The sequence below is a fragment of the Mizuhopecten yessoensis genome, unplaced genomic scaffold (genome assembly GCF_002113885.1).
Source record: "Mizuhopecten yessoensis strain PY_sf001 unplaced genomic scaffold, ASM211388v2 scaffold4303, whole genome shotgun sequence".
Lineage (NCBI taxonomy): Eukaryota > Metazoa > Mollusca > Bivalvia > Pectinida > Pectinidae > Mizuhopecten > Mizuhopecten yessoensis.
The window spans coordinates 59,401-81,401 of record NW_018405478.1 but is presented as its reverse complement, the minus strand read 5'-3'; the positions used below and the strand labels follow the sequence as shown (position 1 = coordinate 81,401).

General features: G+C 32.5%; 1 protein-coding gene across 1 annotated transcript; it reads left to right on the top strand.

Moving 5' to 3' along the window:
• The first annotated feature begins 2,983 nt into the window (after positions 1-2,983).
• On the top strand, positions 2,984-21,897 carry LOC110448796. Its single transcript, XM_021495241.1, has 5 exons — positions 2,984-3,213; positions 18,667-18,758; positions 19,779-19,856; positions 20,127-20,311; positions 21,814-21,897. Exons 2-5 carry the CDS (start codon positions 18,713-18,715, stop codon positions 21,895-21,897), a joined length of 393 nt encoding a protein of 130 aa, XP_021350916.1. The 5' UTR covers positions 2,984-3,213; positions 18,667-18,712.
• Positions 21,898-22,001: the final 104 nt, after the last annotated feature.

The window sequence follows — 22,001 nt, the reverse complement described above, 5'->3', positions numbered from 1 at the left end:
GCACGTTTGCTCGTCCAGTTTTCTCTAGCTCCCAAATCTAGGGCAACGTAAAAAACAGCAGTATAGTCTTTTCGTAAATTTCGGTCACAGTATAGCTTGAGCGATATTTGGCCAGCTCCTATAGACCAATTACAACAGTTTATAGCTTACTTGTCATATACTGGCATGTCGGCATCCACAGTAGCAACATGCATATCAGGCTTGAGCTATGCACACAAAATTGAAAATTTGCCTGACCACACAAAATCATTTTTGGTAAGCAAGATGACTGAAGGAATGCGTGGAAAAAATCGGAGGTCTGATCTTCTAACACCCTTCACCTCCACTCTGCTAAGGAAATTGGTAAATTCCCTGAGTAGCATTTGCCAGTCAAGTTACGAAGCTACTTTATTTGCTTCTGCATTTAGTTTGGCATTTTTTGCACTCTTACGAGTTGGTGAATTGACAGCTGATAGCAAGCATGAACGAGGTCGCCATGCCATTTGTGTTTAAGATGTTTCAATACAATTACTTGGTAGAGATTTGGAATTACATGTTCGCCTGGCTTCTTCAAAAACTAATCAATTGGGAACTTCGACAACTTTTATTTTGTCCCATCAGTCTGATCCTCAGATTTGTCCCCTTAGGCTCATGCAAAATTCTTGCGAATCAGAAGTCGAGCACTTTGCTCACAGTTATATATACATTATGACGGTACCCCCTTGACCAGGTACCAATTTGGTTCTGTTTAACAGAAAGTATTAATGTTCTGTGGGGGGCATCAACAAAAATGGCATTATCGTTCCCATTCATTTCGTATAGGTGGGGCTACAAAATTAGCCACGATTATCAGATTACAATTTTGAGCTCCCATACAGTTAATATTGTTACTGTTTATGCTCGGTTAATGATGAATTTTTAATATTGCATTATACGTTTCAGGAGGCAAGATTTTGTGCATTGGCTGCTCGTCCATTATATTCTGGGCACATAGGGCAGTTGGCTCAAGATTAGGAGCTCCTTACCTGGGGCTGGTGGGACACGAGTTTGATTGGCGGGGGAAAAGGGGCATGAGTTGGGATCAGTTCAGCACAACATTGGAGGTCTTCTTAAAAAAGAATTCCCTTCCATCCTGGGTATTTATTCAATTGGGTTCCAATGACCTTGGGGTCATCAAGGGCAAGGAACTTATTAAACAGATCAAGTGTGACCTCCTTCGCCTTTTGGCCCTGGTACCAGGTGTCAATGTTGTATGGAGCGACCTCCTGCCTAGGCGGTATTGGCATTTTGTCTCCAGTCCTCGTGCCTTGGAAAAGGTTAGGCGTAGAGTTAATACAGCTGTAAGAAATTTTGTGGTTCGGGAGGAGGGGGTTAGCTATCCGACACACCTGTATTACAGATAAGGAGTTTCATCTTTATCGGTAAGATGGAGTTCATCTGTCTGGACTTGGCAACCAGATATACCTCAATAATTTACTGTTTTTTTAATATTTTCTTTCATCAGGTCATTACATCTTCCCACCCACTGATGCCTCCTCCTCTCGGCATTAAGTGTGACCTAGGGCTAATTGTTCAGTTCAATTGGTAGGAGTTCTCTCCCTTAGCCCGTAAAAATATTTTGAACATTATAATGTGTGCACAGGGTAATTTAGGTTAGCCTGACAGTCATTTAAACATATCATTCTAATATGTGGCGGTGAGTGGGTTTAGTGACCCCCTCATGTGGAGGATGGCTGACAGGCTAATTCCAAAGGTTGTGATTTCTTTATCATATATCAGCTCATATATGGGAAGTACACCTACACTGTGGTACCACAGGGTAGGCAATGGTAGACCATCTCATGTAAACCGGAATGGTCAGTTCTTAACTGTATACCAGTTCGAGCTATTTTGTCCCCAGAATAAACCGGGGACAGGTGTTTTAAATATATTTAATAATACAAATTATAATATATCGGCTCATGTATTATAGAAATAACACCTAGTTTTCTCTATTGGTGGGTTTACATAGAGAAACCGAGACTGGCAGTGTTACCACTGGGCCACTAACATGCCAGTTTAAATTTCGGCGGTTAGTTTTAGTCTGTCAGTCACCGAAAAAATGGGGGAGGGGGGGTCCTTTATATAATCTGTGAATTTGTAGTATTTCGTGAATCGTAACTGCGGCCAGAAATTCTCCATGTCTACAGTGTAGTTTGGTGTTTGTGTTATTTTGTTATGAATCTTTGACTAAGTGACAATTTAAATGGAGGCTTTGCTAATGGTGAAATAGCTTAAAAGGAAAGTAAGAAATAGGCGTTTGACACTATTAACCGGAGTTTCCTGATACGGAGTCTTGGTTTTGGAGAATATATTGTATAGCCTGTAGAAGAACTGGACAAGGAAGCATCACATAATATGTCAAAAAAGATTATTGACTACCTGTACCGTATGTCATTCAGGAAGTTATTAAGATAAAGGCACAGAAAGCTCTCAAAACTATTTCGTAAATATGAGGATGTTAAACACGCTTTATCGGCAGTACTGTAAAGAAGGACAAATGTGTAGAAAGTTTGGCTTTGGAGATAAAATAAACAAAGGAAAGAAACAATGAGAATGACTTTATCAATGAAAGAGGTGAAACTTTTTGAAATACCATTTGGACAGAATAACGATTATTTATTCACTCATTTATTTATTTATTGGGTGTTTAAAATTGCGTGTTATGCCCTGGGAAAATACATAGAATGTTATAAGGCTAAGCTCGCGTAAAGCATGATATATAAACATATTTGGGATTACAAGGTTGAAAAAGTAAATTAAAAGTATTGATTTATTATTCTATTTTAAAAGTGATGCTATATCGCAAACACACTAACATTTATGAGCAATGAGTAATACAATATACATGCTAAATGACGTGCCAATTTTAGTTTCAAGCACTTGAAGATATAAAAAAAAGTCCTTTAGAGTCCCATAAAACTGTGTTTGGCATGTTACTTTAAGTTGTTAGGTATCGTTAGCTAACAGCAGGATTGATAAATGTGAAGTATTTACAGGAAATCGATTGGCCTTTATCGCGACTACTCCCCGAGTCCGACTACTTGTACCACCTGACTGATAAGCGGATACAATGGCCGATATATTGATATAGCTCATCGGGACACACACCTTGAGAAACAGTTTTGTTCGAGAACGAAGTCTGACACCTAGATGGCCCGCTGACTGTCCTGTAGCTGTCCACGTCTCCTTCAGGTAGGTACTGGTACCAATGTCGGGGAAACCACAAACTAGTGTCATTTTGTGTACAGTCATATGAGGTGTTGTTGTGAATTATATAAGTGGTGCATATCAGATGATATCGTATATCGTGTCCCATACCACTACCACTATCAGCTTGTCTCTCCTAGCTTATTATTTACATACCTGGCCTAGTATGGCTGGTACAGGGCTGCACATTTCTGAAATAATTAATTATTAAGATAATAGTTTACAAATCAGTGTCTACAAAAATAGCTCAGTTTTTCGAAGCAATAATTTGTTTAATTTAAGTGTACTTTTTTATTTTATTTACTATGAACTTGAAAATGAGGGGTTAATGTATATAATAAATGTTAATCACATTCTTGAATTAACGTTATTAATGTCAATCACATTGATATGCTATGTTTTGATGTTCTTGCAGTATATCACCGACTTTTCTACTTGTGATGATATCTTTTATACAGACACAAGTATATTTAATCACGGAAAATTAATCTTCAGTATGTTATTTTCTTTATTTTACGAATAAGAAACATAAATATGGATTTTTAATCAATTTAAATAAGGCTTAATTACCTGATAATGTGTTACTATGCCTACCTTGGTTAACTATTCACATTTCAGTTAATAGTAAGACATCTTGTGAGTGTAATTGCCACAACCTTTTACAAGTACATTGTTATAACGTGAAATAAGAAAATGTAATGGTGTTTGTGTCATGTAATCTCCAAGGTCGAGTCGGGTATACCCGTTATCTCTACCAGGAAGAGACCGCTATAAACTAAAACAAACCGATAACATTATTTGTTAGTTATATCGGCACATATTTGCTTGAATATTATAAAAGCTATCCATTATTTCATACACGTATATATTAAATTGATATTACCATGTCAAGAGAAGAATGGTATTTTGCTATACTTATAATGTTGATTTTGCTATTTGAATAAACACAGACATATAGCCTTAGTAATTACAACATGTATATAACTAACATACATACAAACAAATATCATATACCAAGTTAACATAGATATGTCTCATAGGCTAAGTTATTACAACACATACATAACTTACATATATACAGACAAATATCATAACTTTTGTTATCTTTGATACAGTATGTAGCATAGGCTAAGTTATAACAGCACGTACATAACTAACATACGTTGTATGTACAGACAAATATCATATCTCCAGTTATCATAGATAGGTCTGATAGGCTAAGCTATAACAAAATCTAAAATTAACATATATACAGACAAATATTATATCTTCAGTTATCTTAGATAGGTCTGATAGGCTATGTTATAACAAAACCTATAATTAACATATATACAGATACAAACCATATCTCCAGTTATCATAGGTAAGTCTGATAGGCTAAGTTATAACAATACCTATAATTAACATATATACAGATAAATATTATATCTCCAGTTATCATAGATAGGTCTAATAGGATAAGTAATTACAATACATTCATAACTTACTTATGTACAGACAAATAGTATATCTCCAGTTATCATAGATATGTCTGATAGACTAAGTTATAACAAAACCTAAAATTAACATATATACAGACAAATATTATATCTTCAGTTGTCATAGATAGGTCGGATAGGCTTAGTTATAACAAAACCTAAAATTAACATATATACAGACAAATATTATATCTTCAGTTGTCATAGATAGGTCTGATAGGCTAAGTTATACAAACCTATAATTAACATATATACAGATAAATATCATATCTCCAGTTATCATAGATAGGTCTGATAGGCTAAGTTATTACAACACATACATAACTTACTTATATACAGTCAAATATTATATCTCCAGTTATCATAGATATGTCTGATAGGATAAGTTATAACAAAACAAAACCGGGGGGTCAAGGTTACCGAGGACCTGAGCAGTCGGACTTCACACCGGTCTCCACAAAACTTACGTTTTGTGCATATTATGCAGAATTTTCCGGTAAAAACTTTGGATATGACATTTGTCTTACAATAGGAAACGTATAATGAGCTTTGGATGTATGAAGTAGAATGGTTTTACAGTGAAATAGACAAGGTTTTTTTTCACGTAACAAAGACTGTTCTCGATATGCTTGAGTGACCAAGGTGGTGACCACTGTCAACGCATGTACACATACCCGTTTTGAAGACGTATAGGTAATCTAGCTATACACCTGTGGGTACCTGAACACGAGCTAATAGTACAAGTGAACTATAAAATATACACCGTGGACTATGCCGTCATCTCGGAGTACCAGTACAAGTGCCAGCGCTAAAGTGAAAAATAGATTGAGTGATTTTTCGTGTAACACTACAGAGATGGAGGACAAGTAAGACCAAATAAACAAGACACTTCTCACTTTGATGACAAGGGAGGATATGGTGTTCCAGATGAACAAACTCAAAGAGGAAATAAGACACGAAAACAAAGAAATAGTAGAAAGATTAGAAGGACGAATGTTTGACTTGGAAACAGAAAATGAAGATTTAAAAGAGACAATATCGTAATTAGAAAAGCAAGTGATCGACACAGAAGAGAGACAGAATGAATTATATCATCTACACAACGACCTGGAGCAGCAAGGAAGAAAGAACTCTATCCGAATTTTAGGACTGGAGGACATTGATAGAAACGAAAATATGGAGGAGTGTGTCACAAAAGTTGTGAAGTTTGTGAACGAAGACCTGAAAGTGAAAGTTCTAAGTGAGGACATAGATACCGCACACAGACTTGGTCCTTTCGTCAGTAGAAGACCGCGTGCGATTATTTGCAAATTCACTAACAGGAGGAAAAAGTTTGAAGTGCTGCAGGCTAGGAAAGTACTGAAGAATTCTGGTAGACATGTGTTTGAGGATCTGACGCGACAAAATCAACAAACTCTTACGCACGCATACAAACTAGACTGTGTACAGCATTCGTGGAGTGTGGATGGCAAACTGTTCGTGAAACTGAAAAACGGTAAGAAAAGGCGGCTATTCAGAGAGACAAAGTTGACAGAGTCCTATTTGACAAACGATGCTAATTTCTAGCCATGCAATAAGTGATATGAACATTTAAAACTAATAATGAAATATGTGTGAACAAACCTTACTTTATGACAATATTTATATGTTTTTATATTAATTTCCGGAAAAAAAATACCGTTTCGTTTCCTTTCTATTCTAATTATAAGAGATGTCTGTACTTCCGGTTTTGTGTGTTTACATCCTGTTACATGGTGCGTGTGTTGATGGTGGTTCGCTAAATGTATTGACCTGATTAGGTATGTTTTACTTTTTCTTCCTTTTAATGTCATTTTTCTATTTTCCTCCTACTCTTTATCCTTTTCTCTTTCCTTCTTCGTTGTTGGGTGCGGAGGGCGATTGGTTTCAAGACATTTGTTTATTACTGCTATATGGAAGGAATTAGGATAGTCTCGGCGAATTGTCAGGGTTTAGGGGATAAGAACAAAAGGAAAGATGTATTTAAGTACCTGAGGGAAAAATATTTTAACATTTACTGTCTACAAGACACACACTTCACTCCAGATATTGAAGATATAGTAAGATCAGAATGGGGATTAGAGTGCTACTTCAACTCATTGCGATCGAATTCACGGGGTGTTTTAATAGTATTTAACAATAATTTTGAAGTGAAAGTAACCAAGGAAAAGAAAGACTCGACGGGATTTTTTTTAGCTTTGCAAGTAGAAATAGAAGGTAAGTGTATAACACTGATAACAGTCTATGGACCAAATTCTGACACACCTACTTTCTATGACAATATAATAGAAACTATTAGTGATTTTAATAATGAATATTTTATAATATGTGGGATTTCAATTTAGTGCTTAATCCTGAAAAAGACTATGATAAAAGTTATAAACATATTAACAACCCAAAAGCTAGAGACAAACTAAATGAAATAGTTGCAGATTTTGGAATGGTAGATATTTATAGAGAACAACATCCTGAGCAAAAAAGATATACTTGGAGAAGATGTAATCCTACGAAACAGGCACGTTTAGACTTTTTCTCATATCAGAAAATTTATTACCAAGTGTACATAATTCTACTATCGATCCAGGATATAGGTCTGATCATTCAATGCCAATAATTTCTTTAATTTTTAATGAATTCAAAAAAGGTAAAGGGCTATGGAAATTTAATTCTTCTCTTTTACATGAAATAGATTATCTTGAAATTGTCAAGAAAACTATCATAGATGTCAAAATACAATATGCACTTCCAATATACAACCTAAATAATATAAATATAATTCATGACTCAGAAATTATGTTTCAAATAAATGACCAGTTGTTTTTAGAAACTCTCCTAATGGAAATTAGAGGTAAAACCATTTCATACTCTTCTTATAAAAAAAAGCAACAAAATTTAACAGAAAAAAAACTTATAGATACAATTAAAAATTTAGAAGACAGTGAAAATATTGATTTCATTGAATTAAATGAGAAGAAACAAGAATTGGAAAAAATCAGACTAAAAAGATTGAAAGGTAGTATTATCAGGTCCAAAGTAAAATGGGTGGAAGAAGGGGAGAAACCTACTAAGTATTTTTTTAACTTAGAAAATAGAAATTACACCTCAAAAATAATCCCAAAGATAGAAAAAGACAATGGTGATATAATATCGAAACAAGAAGAAATTCTAAGTGAAGTTCAACTATTCTATGAAAAATTATATACTATAGATGATGAAATAGAAGAAGCTAATTTAGAAGAATTTTTAGTAGATTGTGAAATTCCAAGGCTGAATAGGTCAGAAGCATTAAGTTTAGAGGGCAAAATTACTGTACAGGAAGCAGCACTAATTATGAGAAATATGAAAAATAACAAAAGTCCAGGCTCAGACGGTTTTACAGTAGAATTTTTTAAATGCTTTTGGAAACAGTTAAGTAACTTTATAGTACGGTCTATCAATTTTGGTTATATAAAAGGACAATTATCTGTTACCCAAAGACAAGGAATCATAATATGTTTACCTAAAGGAGAAAAACCTAGACAATTTTTAAAGAACTGGAGACCAATATCCCTCTTAAATGTAACTTATAAAATTGCATCAGGCTGTATAGCAAGTAGAATAAAAGCAGTGTTAGATAAATTAATTGATCCAGATCAGACAGGTTTTATTTCTGGGCGATATGTGGGAGAAAACACAAGGTTGATATACGATATTATGGATTACGCAGAGAGAAATGATATACCAGGGATGCTATTGATTATCGATTTTGAGAAAGCTTTCGATTCTGTATCTTGGAAATTCATTGATGAAGTACTAAACTATTTTAAATTCGGGGAAGAGGTTAGAAAATGGATAAAAGTTTTACATAAAAATGCAGTTTCTTCAATAAATCAGGGGGGGAATTTATCAGAATTTTTTGAAATAAGAAAAGGCTGTCGTCAAGGAGACCCTATTGCACCATATATATTTATAATGTGTGCAGAGATTTTAGCGATAAGAATTAGAAACAATAAAAAAGTAAGGGGTATCAATATAAATGACTGTCCTATTTTAGTATCACAGTATGCTGATGATACCTCGTTGATTTTAGATGGTACAAACATTTCCCTAAAAGAAGCAGTTGGTGAATTAAATAATTTTGCAAAAATTTCTGGGTTGAAAATAAATAAATCAAAATCTCAGGTAATATGGATAGGAAGTAAAAAGCATAGTGAGGAAGTTCTTTATCCAGAATGGAAATTACAGTGGGGAAATAAAACTTTTAATCTTTTGGGGATAGAATTTCATGTAGACTTGCATAAAATTACTAGGCTGAATTATGATAAAAAGTTAGTAAAAATAAAGGCACTTATAAATACATGGAATAGGAGAATAATAACACCAATTGGTAGAATATATATCATCAAATCAATACTCATCTCACAACTCAATCACTTATTTATTGCATTACCAAACCCAAATGAATGTTTTATTAAAAAATTAAACACCGAACTATTTAACTTCTTATGGAAAAGCAAAGTTGACAAAACCAAAAGAGATATTGTTATAAGAGACTATATTGATGGTGGATTGAAAATGATGCATGCGATGTCTTTTATAGAATCCTTAAAATTAACTTGGATGGGAGACTATTTACAACATCAAGCAAATGGCAGGAGATTTTAAAAACTTATATTGATTTAAATATTTTAGCAAACTGTGGGACGGAATACATTGTTAAATGTGAAATGACGAGTAAAAATCTTTTTTGGAAAGACGTGTTTAATGCATGGAAAAAGTTAGTAATAGTACGAGATAATCAATGCAAGGGAGATAACTCCTTTTCCAAAATGCCTATCTGGTATAATGAATTGTTTAAAATAAATAATGAGAGTATTTTTCATAGAAAGTGGTTTAGTAAAGGTGTAGTTATAGCGAATGACCTACTTAAGGATAATAATTCAAAATTGTTTTATACTCTACAAGAAGTTAGACAAATTTTTAAAATTGAAACAAATTTTCTTCAGTACCAAGGTCTGCTATCTACAATTAAAAGACATCTCTCTCAACAACATAAAAAATGTATAAGCTATCCTTATATACCTAGTAATATACAAATATTTCTAAGAAATAGAAAAGGTACAAAAGACTTTTATAGTTTGCTTTGTAAAAATGATACACTGTCAACTGGTAGAAAGAAATGGAGTTATCAATTGATTATAATGATAATACATGGAGAAATATCTACAAAATACCATTTCAAGTAACCAAAAACACAAAACTGCAATGGTTTCAGTATAGAGTTAATCAACACATCTTAACCACAAATTCATAACTTACTTATGTACAGACAAATAGTATATCTCCAGTTATCATAGATAGGTCTGATAGGCTAAGTTATTACAACATATACATAAATAACATACATTGTATGTACAGACAAATATCTTATCTCCAGTTGTCATAGATAGGTCTGATAGGCTAAGTTATTACAACATATACTTAACTGACATACATTGTATGTACAGACAAATATCTTATCTCCAGTTGTCATAGATAGGTCTGATAGGCTAAGTTATAACAAAACCTAAAATTAACATATATACAGATAAATATTAGAAGTCCAGTTAACATATATAGGTCTCATAGGCTAAGTTATTACAACATATACTGAATACATTGTTAAATGTGAAATGACGAGTAAAAATCTTTTTTGGAAAGACGTGTTTAATGCATGGAAAAAGTTAGTAATAGTACGAGATAATCAATGCAAGGGAGATAACTCCTTTTCCAAAATGCCTATCTGGTATAATGAATTGTTTAATATAAATAATGAGAGTATTTTTCATAGAAAGGGGTTTAGTAAAGGTGTAGTTATAGCGAATGACCTACTTAGGGATAATAATTCAAAATTGTTTTATACTCTACAAGAAGTTAGACAAATTTTTAAAATTGAAACAAATTTTCTTCAGTACCAAGGTCTGCTATCTACAATTAAAAGACATCTCTCTCAACAACATAAAAAATGTATAAGCTATCCTTATATACCTAGTAATATACAAATATTTCTAAGAAATAGAAAAGGTACAAAAGACTTTTATAGTTTGCTTTGTAAAAATGATACACTGTCAACTGGTAGAAAGAAATGGAGTTATCAATTGATTATAATGATAATACATGGAGAAATATCTACAAAATACCATTTCAAGTAACCAAAAACACAAAACTGCAATGGTTTCAGTATAGAGTTAATCAACACATCTTAACCACAAATTCATAACTTACTTATGTACAGACAAATAGTATATCTCCAGTTATCATAGAAAGGTCTGATAGGCTAAGTTATAACAATACCTATAATTAACATATATACAGATAAATATTGTATCTTCAGTTATCATAGATAGGTCTGATAGGCTAGGTTATAACAAAACCTAAAATTAACATATAATAGGCTAGATTATAACAAAACCTAAAATTAACATATATACAGATAAATATTGTATCTTCAGTTATCATAGATAGGTCTGATAGGCTAAGTTATAACAATACCTATAATTAACATATATACAGATAAATAATATAACTCCAGTTAACATATATAGGTCTCATAGGCTAAGTTATTACAACTTATACTTAACTAACATACATTGTATGTACAGACAAATATCTTATCTCCAGTTGTCATAGATAGGTCTGATAGGCTAAGTTATAACAATACCTATAATTAACATATATACAGATAAATATTGTATCTTCAGTTATCATAGATAGGTCTGATAGGCTAAGTTATAACAATACCTATAATTAACATATATACAGATAAATATTATAACTCCAGTTAACATATATAGGTCTCATAGGCTAAGTTATTACAACATATACTTAACTAACATACATTGTATGTACAGACAAATATCTTATCTCCAGTTATCATAGATAGGTCTGATAGGCTAGATTATAACAAAACCTAAAATTAACATATATACAGATAAATATTATATCTCCAGTTATCATAGAAAGGTCTGATAGGCTAAGTTATTACAACACATACATAACTTACTTATATACAGACAAATATTATATCTCCAGTTACCATAGATATGTCTGATAGGCTAAGTTATTACAACATATACATAAATAACATACATTGTATGTACAGACAAATATTATAACTCCAGTTATCATAGATAGGTCTGATAGGCTAAGTTATAACAAAACCTAAAATTAACATATATACAGATAAATATTGTATCTTCAGTTATCATAGATAGGTCTGATAGGCTAAGTTATTACAACACATACATAAATTACTTATATCAAATTTAACGTTATTTTTAATGATACCACTCTGGAAAATGTTAAATCAGAAAAGCTTCTTGGAGTGTGCATTGATGATAATCTGTCGTGGGATATGCAAGTTCGAGAACTTATTAAGAAAGTTGTTTTTAAACTACACCATCTTAACAGAATTAAAATGTTTTTACCCATACCGTCCAGAATCACATACTATAACTGTTTTATGCTTGCATACTTTGATTACTGCTCTAATATATGGGGCCACTGTACAACCAAAAGTATTCATACACTCCAACGAATTCGAAAGAGAATTGCCAGATCCATTCTTGATGCAGATTTTTCTTCACCGTCTGAACATTTATTTAAAAAGTTAAATTGGTTGCCCCTTCCCAAAAGAGTGGCATATAATGAATGCATATTAATGTACAAGGTTATCAATGATTTTACCCCTGCATATCTCAAAACACACACTTTATTCCAGGAAAGTTACAACAGAAACACACGCACCGCAACAGCAAGAAATTACCGTATTCCAAAACACAAAACAGAACTTTTCAAGCGGTCATTTTTATATCAAGGACCACATCTTTGGAACAGCCTATCCACTCAAACCAAATCCTCCAAATCACTTCCAGTATTTAAAACCAACTGCAGAAACAATTTTAAACTACTAGTATAAAGCAAAAAAAAAACACCAACCTCTCTTTTGGCCTGATCTGGACATTACGACTTTCCCAATAAGCAATATACTACGATATGTAATTATGTTTCAGCAGCGTGTGTTACTATAACAGTATGGTTGACATATGTGTTGTAATGAAATGTAGTTACATTATTAATTACTCAATTGAAAAGCAGTATAGCTTTATATATGTATACAATATATCTTTATAATGTTATTATCGAGTATATATAAAGTCTATTATTTATTTATTATTATATACAGACAAAAAATATATCTCCAGTTATGATAGATACGTCTGATAGGCTTAGTTATAACAAAACCTATAATTAACATATATACAGATAAATATTATATCTCCAGTTATCATAGACAGGTATGGTAGGCTAAGTTATTACAACACATACATAAGTTACTTATGTACAGACAAATATTATATCTCCAGTTATCATAGATAGGTCTGATAGGCTAGGTTATAACAAAACCTAAAATTAACATATATACAGACAAATATTATATCTCCAGTTATCATAGATATGTCTGATAGGCTTAGTTATAACAAAACCTATAATTAACATATATACAGATAAATATTATAACTCCAGTTAACATATATAGGTATCATAGGCTAAGTTATTACAACATATACATAACTAACATACATTGTATGTACAGACAAATATTATGTCTCCAGTTACCATAGATAGGTCTCATAGGCTAAGTAATTAAATCATATACAGTCACTGGCCATAAGTATTGGCGCATAATGGCGACGTCATTAAGTGAATAAAATGTATTCCTATCGTTTTCAGTTGTATCTTTGCCAAAATAACACGTATCCTCAAAAAACCCGTACCGGAACAATTTGTTGGAAGTAGGAAATCGCGTATAAACTTAAAAAGAGTTATTCCTCTTCCTATGTGTTTATATTGTCGTCTGCCCGTCAATGGCTCCAAAAAGCCGTGAATTGACTCCAGCCGTTAAAGAAAACATTGTAAATCTGTCCAACAGTGGTCTTTCTGCTCGAAAAATTGCAGGGTTGTTAGAACTTAAATAAAGAACCGTACAGAATGTTTTGAAGGGATTCCGTGACAGGGAAAGTGTCGAAAATTTACCAAGAAGTGGGCGGCCCAGAAAATCGTCTGACAGGTCTGATCGTAGTGCTCGAAATGTGCGTTTATCGGCTATGTGTTGGGGATGTGTTTCCTATTTTGGGGTCGGAACACTAACATCTGTTGATGAAAATATAAACACTGATGAACATTTATGGCCTGTTGTCGCGAGACATTTTGCAATTACACCCTGGATTTTACAAGAAGATAATGCCCCGTGTCATGTCTCAAAGAGAGCTAACGAGTGGAAAACTATAAATTATTTTCAGAACTTTCCCATGGCCATCCCAAAGTCCAGATCTCAATGTGATTGAAAATGTTTGGAAAACAATAAAAACCCGTCTTTCGAAACGTTTGGGAGGGGTTCAAAACAAAGCAGATCTGATCAGAATTGTGAACGATATATGGTCCAGTTTGCCTTTGTGCTATAGTAGGAACCTTTATAATTCACTACCAAAGAGATTACGATGTGTAATTAGAGCTAGAGGACGGATAACAAAGTACTGAACATTTCATGTAAGTACCTTCTTTATTTATTGAGACATTCCACTTTTAAATATGCCCTCCCTCATAAGATATTAGCGTAAACAAATATGACGTCGCCGATATGCGCCAATACTCATGGCCAGTGGTTGATATGTCTCATAGGCCAAGTAAAAGGTTATGTTGAAACAGACATTTATGATACCCTTGATAGATGCAACTACTTTTTTTTTACTGGTTTGAGGTATTCTATTATCATCTATATAATACTTTATAAATCTACCGGTAGCATGATCAATTTATTGCCATGGGTTGTAAGTATGAGAACACGCGAGAAGACTTTGAGAACGAATTGAATAACCTGAGAAGGTGTTTTCTTATTTACATTCACTAAGACATATCTCACTGCTCCAGTAACCATTCCATTGACACATCAAGGAAGAATTTTCCGTATTGCTTAATAGAATCATACTACCAAGTGGTATATTTGGCGTATTGTATTAACCCTATATGCATATAAGTGTAATAACGGCCATTTTAAACTATTATTTTCCTACTAGTTTTCTTGGTAAAATAATTCCGTATAACTGATTGATTACAATTGTTTACAAAAATCCTCAAACAGAACATAATGCCACTTACACGCAGTTTGTAGTTTGTTCGATTCTAATTAAACCGACTCTGTAACGTACCATCTTCGATTTTAAAGAATAATTTCTAAGCTAAATAACTGTGGAAATGTCCATCTGTGTATTAAGAAGAAAGCAAATAAAAGCTACAGTGTCACATTTATGATTTATACACTATGGTTTGAAGTTCTAGTTTTAGACGAATGTTTATGAATAAGATAATGTGAATCAGTGAGTAACGTAGAATTATAAAGGTGAAGAATTGGAAATGAATGTCACACAGCACCTCTTTTCTCGAGAAAAGTACATAGAGACGTATTTTATTCTTGAACCACTCAGACAAATCAATCATTGGGTAATAAAGTCTTACTATTAACGGCGAAAGATAGAGACAGTTGTAATTTTTGTCTTACAGGTGGTAAGCACTCTTTAAGATGACCATTTCCTTGAACACTAATTTCCTATTAGTAGATAATTGTTCAATTATCAGGAGGTACACATACTCATCATTTCTTTACAAGTGCAGTAAACTGGAATCCTTCAGTCAATTGGAATGTAAACAAAACGTTTTGATACGTCCGGGTTTTTTTGGTTTTATGCGTAAGACAAGTCTTTCGCTGATGATAATATAAAATATATAATCCACGGTTTCTGTTTTATTGTCTATTTATAGCCTAGTTCTTAACCATATAATTCGTCCTGTTGTTCAATATCCTTCCACTATTATAGAACATATCTTGATCATATTCTTGCAAAATAGAATGATCAGGTCATTTAAGATTAGCTTACCCTCATGAATTCGTATTTTCTATAATGATCATTGATATCTGTAATGAAATCAAGCAATTTTCTTCAAAACAAAATATGCATCTGGCAACATCAGCAATTTTATGATACCCCTATTTTAACTTATAATTTATAACGTATGCATCAAAATAAATAGTGAAGTTCCAATATCCTAGAAATGTTTACGACATACATTCAATACCAAAACCAAAAGTATTAATTCTTAATCGCAACATTTGCAACGGTTTTTTAAAGCTTCCGGTAACATTTGGTAACAAAACTTTTTAATGAATAATTCTTTTTCGATCATATACCGTCTAAGCTATCATAAAAATACCTTTCAATTCCAGATAGTCTGTTCTGACAACTCCAAAGTGCTAAAGATGTACCCCCTGAGAAGTTTTTAAAACTTCCGTATTAAACGTTTTTTCTTACGGTATATGCATTTTCGGAAAAGGGAGTTCCTGGCATGAAAGAATATGCAAACAAAAATGTATGTCCGTGTGTTTGTTTTCGTGCTATGATCGGCTAAAAATACCAATTTAACATAATATGACATTTTTGGTGATATTTTGTTTTTGTTTTGACCGTATACAGCACAAATTCATACCATACCTTTCAGGTGTGCCATCAGAAATGTAGTAATGTTTGTACATTTGATAAAGATAGTATATGCTTCTTGATTATGGAAGAAAAACTTCTATAACTTATTCTTTCATCTCAGAGGAGCGATTTAGGTTTCCCCTACACCTTATTTTTAATGACAAAATACTATTTTTTCCCATTTTAGCAGATGTAATGCTAGATATAAACTTCCTTTTTTATATTTTCAATGGTTCAAAGAAAAGTTTGTTTCTCTTTCTAAAACAGACCCAAAAAAATCGGGGCCCATTGTGCTTCTTTTTTTAGTCATTTAATCTTAAGTGTTATTTTCAACTGCTGCGGGGTCAAAAATAAACTACATTTGTAGATTCAGTTACACTAGATATGTTATACATTATCAATAAAGGATAATGTTCCACTTTGTTGCTTATTATTTCAACAATATTGAACTAAATGAACTTGTACAGCCAAAATGTTTATTCCATCAATTAATAATGGCAGTATAAAGACAAACTTGGTGATTAATCTTGTGTCACAAAAGTTAAATTTTGGCATTGCGGGGTGCGCACATTTTCAAATTGCCGCCGAATCGGTCATTTTTAAAGATATTTTGTAAAAAAAAAGTCTGCAGCAAGAGGCATCTAGTGATTTTACAAATTTGTCAGATGCATGTTTGCTTTTATAACTTGTTAAATGATATATAAGCCCGTTACATTGTATCAAAACGAGATTTTGACTTAATTTAAATCTCCGAATAGTACATTCTTACAGGAAGCAATACGTTGTACCCCTGCTTAGTAATTACGGGCTTCAGGCGTAGGTAGCAAATATTTCCTATCCGAAATGTATGTTCAACAAGCAGGAACTGTGAGAAATGTAGAAAATTGTCTTGAGTACGTTAAATGAGAAACTCCCAACTGGAGAAGATTATTCCTTTCCTTTGATATTGAAATAATATATTAATAACTTATTTTACGTCATATCTAAGTGCAATTATTTTTGACGTTTCAATTTAAGAAATGCAACACACAATATATTACTGTAAAATGTAGTCATTTCCAAGTTATTCACTAAACATCAATTTAAAGCAAATATACTTAACCAGTCCATCATTTGTGAAGATACCCCCAACACAGACATTTGTGCTTTGTAGAGAGCACATTGTCGTTGATCAGTAAAATTAATAAAACAAGATAGAGCGATTAAAAATAAACAAATTTACTAAGCACCAACACATTTAACGAGGACTGAGTTTTGACATTCACATAGTGAGGATAAAGAGACCCTTTAAATTGTAAACATAGGTGATTAAGAATATATTCCATTCTCACAGACAAAATATTTCGCAGCGTCAATACCAACACACAAAATGTACAGCAACTTTAATACACGTATACAAAACATACCACAGCGTCGATACACACACGAAATATACCACAGCGTCAATACCAACACAACAAATATACCACAGCGTCGAAACAAACAAACAAAATATTCCGCAGCGTCAATGTCAACACACAAAATATACAGCAGCGTCAATACACACACGAAATATACCACAGTGTCAATACACACACGAAATATACCACAGCGTCGATACACACACGAAATATACCACAGCGTCAATACCTACACACAAAATATACCACCGCGTCGATACACACTAACAAAATACACTGCAGTGTCAATAAAAAATAAATAGATATAGCACTGCGTCGATACACACATACAAAATATACCACACCGTCATTACCAACACCATTTATCACAGCGTCAATATACACTCATGACATTTGGACTCGGAACGTAAAGACAGGAACAGATACTGAGTTACTTTCAGCCTATAAGGAAAACAATAATGCATCCCTTTAAAACCGGAGACAAAATCAGAAAGTAATCGTTTCCTGTATTACATTTACATGTATCACCGTCAACGAGTTGATAATCAGTCAATTGAAAATATAGACAATATATATTACAATCTTTACTGGTTTGTTTTGTAAGTATTACCAATGACAGCAGTCGTCATGTATTGGCCATAAACACAAAAGCGACATACTCATGTATATCATAAATTAAACTGATCGCTTGTATCCCTCAGCAACGAAAAAGAATCTTATCATTTGTATTTGTAAGGGGAGATAAACACGTATATGAATACATGCTGTCAGAATATATAGTGGCCAATGGTACTGCACTGATCACGATGTGACATATCAAAGTAATGGTGCTTTAAAATGGCAATATCAACAATGGATTATCTTGTCGTCTGAAATATGTAACCGTTTATATTACAAAGACGTTCAACTCTAAATACAAAGAATATATATATAAATGTGTTCTAACTTTTATAAAATAAAAACTTGACATTTAGATCAAATTGTTTTCAGGACAAACTGCAATACACATATGTGTACATGAATAACAAAGACGAAGATGCCTTCACACGGACTTATATTCGTATTTGTTGTATTGATTATAGGTGAGTAATAATATATATTATGCATAAAATATTCTTGAATTATAACACCGTGTTATCTTTGCACTGAATGAGAGAGATTGGACAGACTGCAACGAAAAATCATCTTTTACTGCTAAGCTCCAAAGTATTATGAAAAATTGTCTGCTGACATCGTTCGTTAGGGTGTATCTCTGAGTGCCAACATTGTTAATTTCCCTGTAAGGCAACTTGTTTTGAAGGGAATTATAGTCCTTTTTCTTAAAAAGTGTCTAAGATCTGAACCAAATATAGCAAAATTTGTCTGAGGAGGTGTGTTGTATGAAACAAAGGTATATTACAGGTATTCACAAGTGAAATGCAGAATTTATGGAACAGTATATAATTGACTTCCCATTATTTTATAAAATGTTGGCACTCAGAAAACACCCCCTTTGTTTATACTTTTATGCTTGCAAGAATGTAGAGGTTGTATTTATCAATCTCAAAACCCCTGGTTCGTAAGGTGACATACTATCATCATAAGATGGCTTAACCTATTTTAACGTTTCGATAACAATAGTTATATTGTGATTTTTATCATCGGCCATTGTTTAAAACAGATATAAGGATTATCACAATTTATTTATTTAAATGTTTTTACCTACTAGGTCTCATTGTATATACGTCCATATCAGTAAGCTATCAGGTTCACTATTTTCATGGAATGTTTCGTATACATTGTACTCAAATGTTTACTTTTATTTATTTTATCAATACGCATATTTAAGTATATAAATATCAGTTTGACTGTATTATTAATTTCAGTTTACTTGTATATTTACCTAGGTATGATCATTATTCATATTTAAGATATACCTGCATTAGTTATATATGTACATGAATATAATTGTAATTTTAAACATATAATTGTATATTTTTCGTATTTGTTTCATGCGCTACAAATGAACTTCTCAATATTTGATATCATTGTGCACATATTTTAAAAGTTCGTTTTGATGTGAAAGATGAAAATAAGTAGCTTTTCACGTCATTCATTTTCAGATTCGGTCCACTTACAGATGTTTCCTCCTAAATTTCCCCCAAATGTCTTCAAAATCATGCCTGAGGACTACGCAAACGGTATTTGTTAGAATATTTAACCTGACATTAAATATTAAAAGCGTTTGATTGCAAAGCATTCCAACAATGGGATGTTTGATCATATATGTACAACTTTAAACAAACAACCCCATGCTTCTGTTGTGAACCTATCCGTAATTAAGTAAGCAGTAACAGATAATAAAACTATATATATATAATTTTCATGACAAGGGATACATCTACGTTACAGCGATCTTTGTCTCACGTTTGTTGTTGTCCCAATTAATACATTAATAATATATATTACAGGTTCCCTGATCAAATCTTTTAATGTCACCGACCAAGATAGTGCCAGCATAACGCTGGGGATATTTGATGATTTTACACGACAAAGCGTTTACCTTAACCAGACCAATATTGTTAGGTCCAGAAGTTCCTGGGTCGTGACAGGCCATATATACCTCATCAATCCTGACAGTTTCGATTTCGACAGGGTAAGATATTTTCAAAACTATCAACAATATTAATATCATATAATATTCATGAAATTTCTGCATTCGTTTTTTAAACGAAAGCAATGTGTTTTTTCTCTGTTTCCACGAAGTATATTTATTGTCACTGTTAGGAAGTGAACTCCTTAAACATGTAGTATGCATGTCTGTATCATCTGTTTTCGAATTTGTACTAGATTTAATCGTTTTTCACTTTCACCCCGCAATCGTGTTTGGCAATAATATAAATTGCATTAAAAATCACAACAACGAATTACGAAAAGAGAGCAAGAGCTCAAAAAATACTAAAATAAACAAAAATGCATCATAAACTCACACGAAAACGGCGGCGAAATCAGATGTTTAAATATGGGTTTACCTTTAAGTTATAATATCTCTGAATACATTATATGTTACACCCATATGTTTTGCAAATACAAAACCAATAGTGTGTCATAAAATATTGAGTATCTAGTAACAACAATGTACATTTATATATAAACCGGTCGGTATTAGTGTAAGAAACATATATAGTTGCAAAATATCGATCTGTGTTGCTCTTTTTTTAAATTGACCTAAATCTACACACATTTCTCGTATTCCAATTCAACTCGATTTCAGTCGCAATATTTATCAAAATAATTATAGATTTACATTTTGCTTGAACAAGAGTAGCTGATATGTTGTCAATGAATACTTTTTCAATAATACACACGTAGTGATTTGCACTCATTATTAAATGTATCTTTAGATAAAAAATTAAAAAAAAACACTGTCTGAATGTATAAACAATTCTAGTGATTTTAGAAGAGTAATAAGCATACAGTCAGATTTAGATTAATATCAATAAGAAAAATATTATACTGTTTTGAGGTCAAACGAATCATACAAATCTTAAACAAATAAGTATTGAGTCATGTCAGGGACAGGAGCACATACATGTACAGCCGTGTATCTCTATCTGAGTACGACTGGGTTGTTATATAGTGTACTCTTAAAGTTTTTCGCTCTATATACTTCATCAAAAAAGTATATATTATTTTTTATGTTGTAATATTAGATTTTTTATAGTTAATACATTCCTGCGGCTATATGAAATTTTGCATCATAGTATATGATGTTATTTCTAGGTTTATTCCTCTGCTAACAGATAATAAAAAACACCGTTAACAAAAATGTTTGTGAGGTAATTTCTTAGCAACGGGAAATACACTGATAAAAGTAGGCAAAGCTATGACACTTTAAGTGAGCTAAATGACTATGCACTCCTCAGATTATAGAGATTCAAGTCAATGCTGTGACAAAGTCATGCTAAATAAACTTTAATAATGTTGATGCTTTAATGTATTTGGAATATAAAGACATAATATATAATCCGTCCTTAATTTCTTTATATCTCTTTCGAAAAGTTTGGTTTTAAGTTGTTGCTTTTCTTCAATAAAGCAATTTCACGATCATGCTAACATACATTTCTAATAGTTTTTCTTTTTTTGAAACTTTTTCAGGGTAATAGAGAAGTGAAGCTGGCATTCACAGCATCTGATGGAGACGGCAACACGGTAATACACGCCAAACAACTTTCCTCGTAATGTATTTAGCGGACACCCAATGAGTGGTTATTTATCATGATTTTTATCCATTCAAATACTAACCGAACGTTCTAAACGCCAACATATAAACATATGGACACATG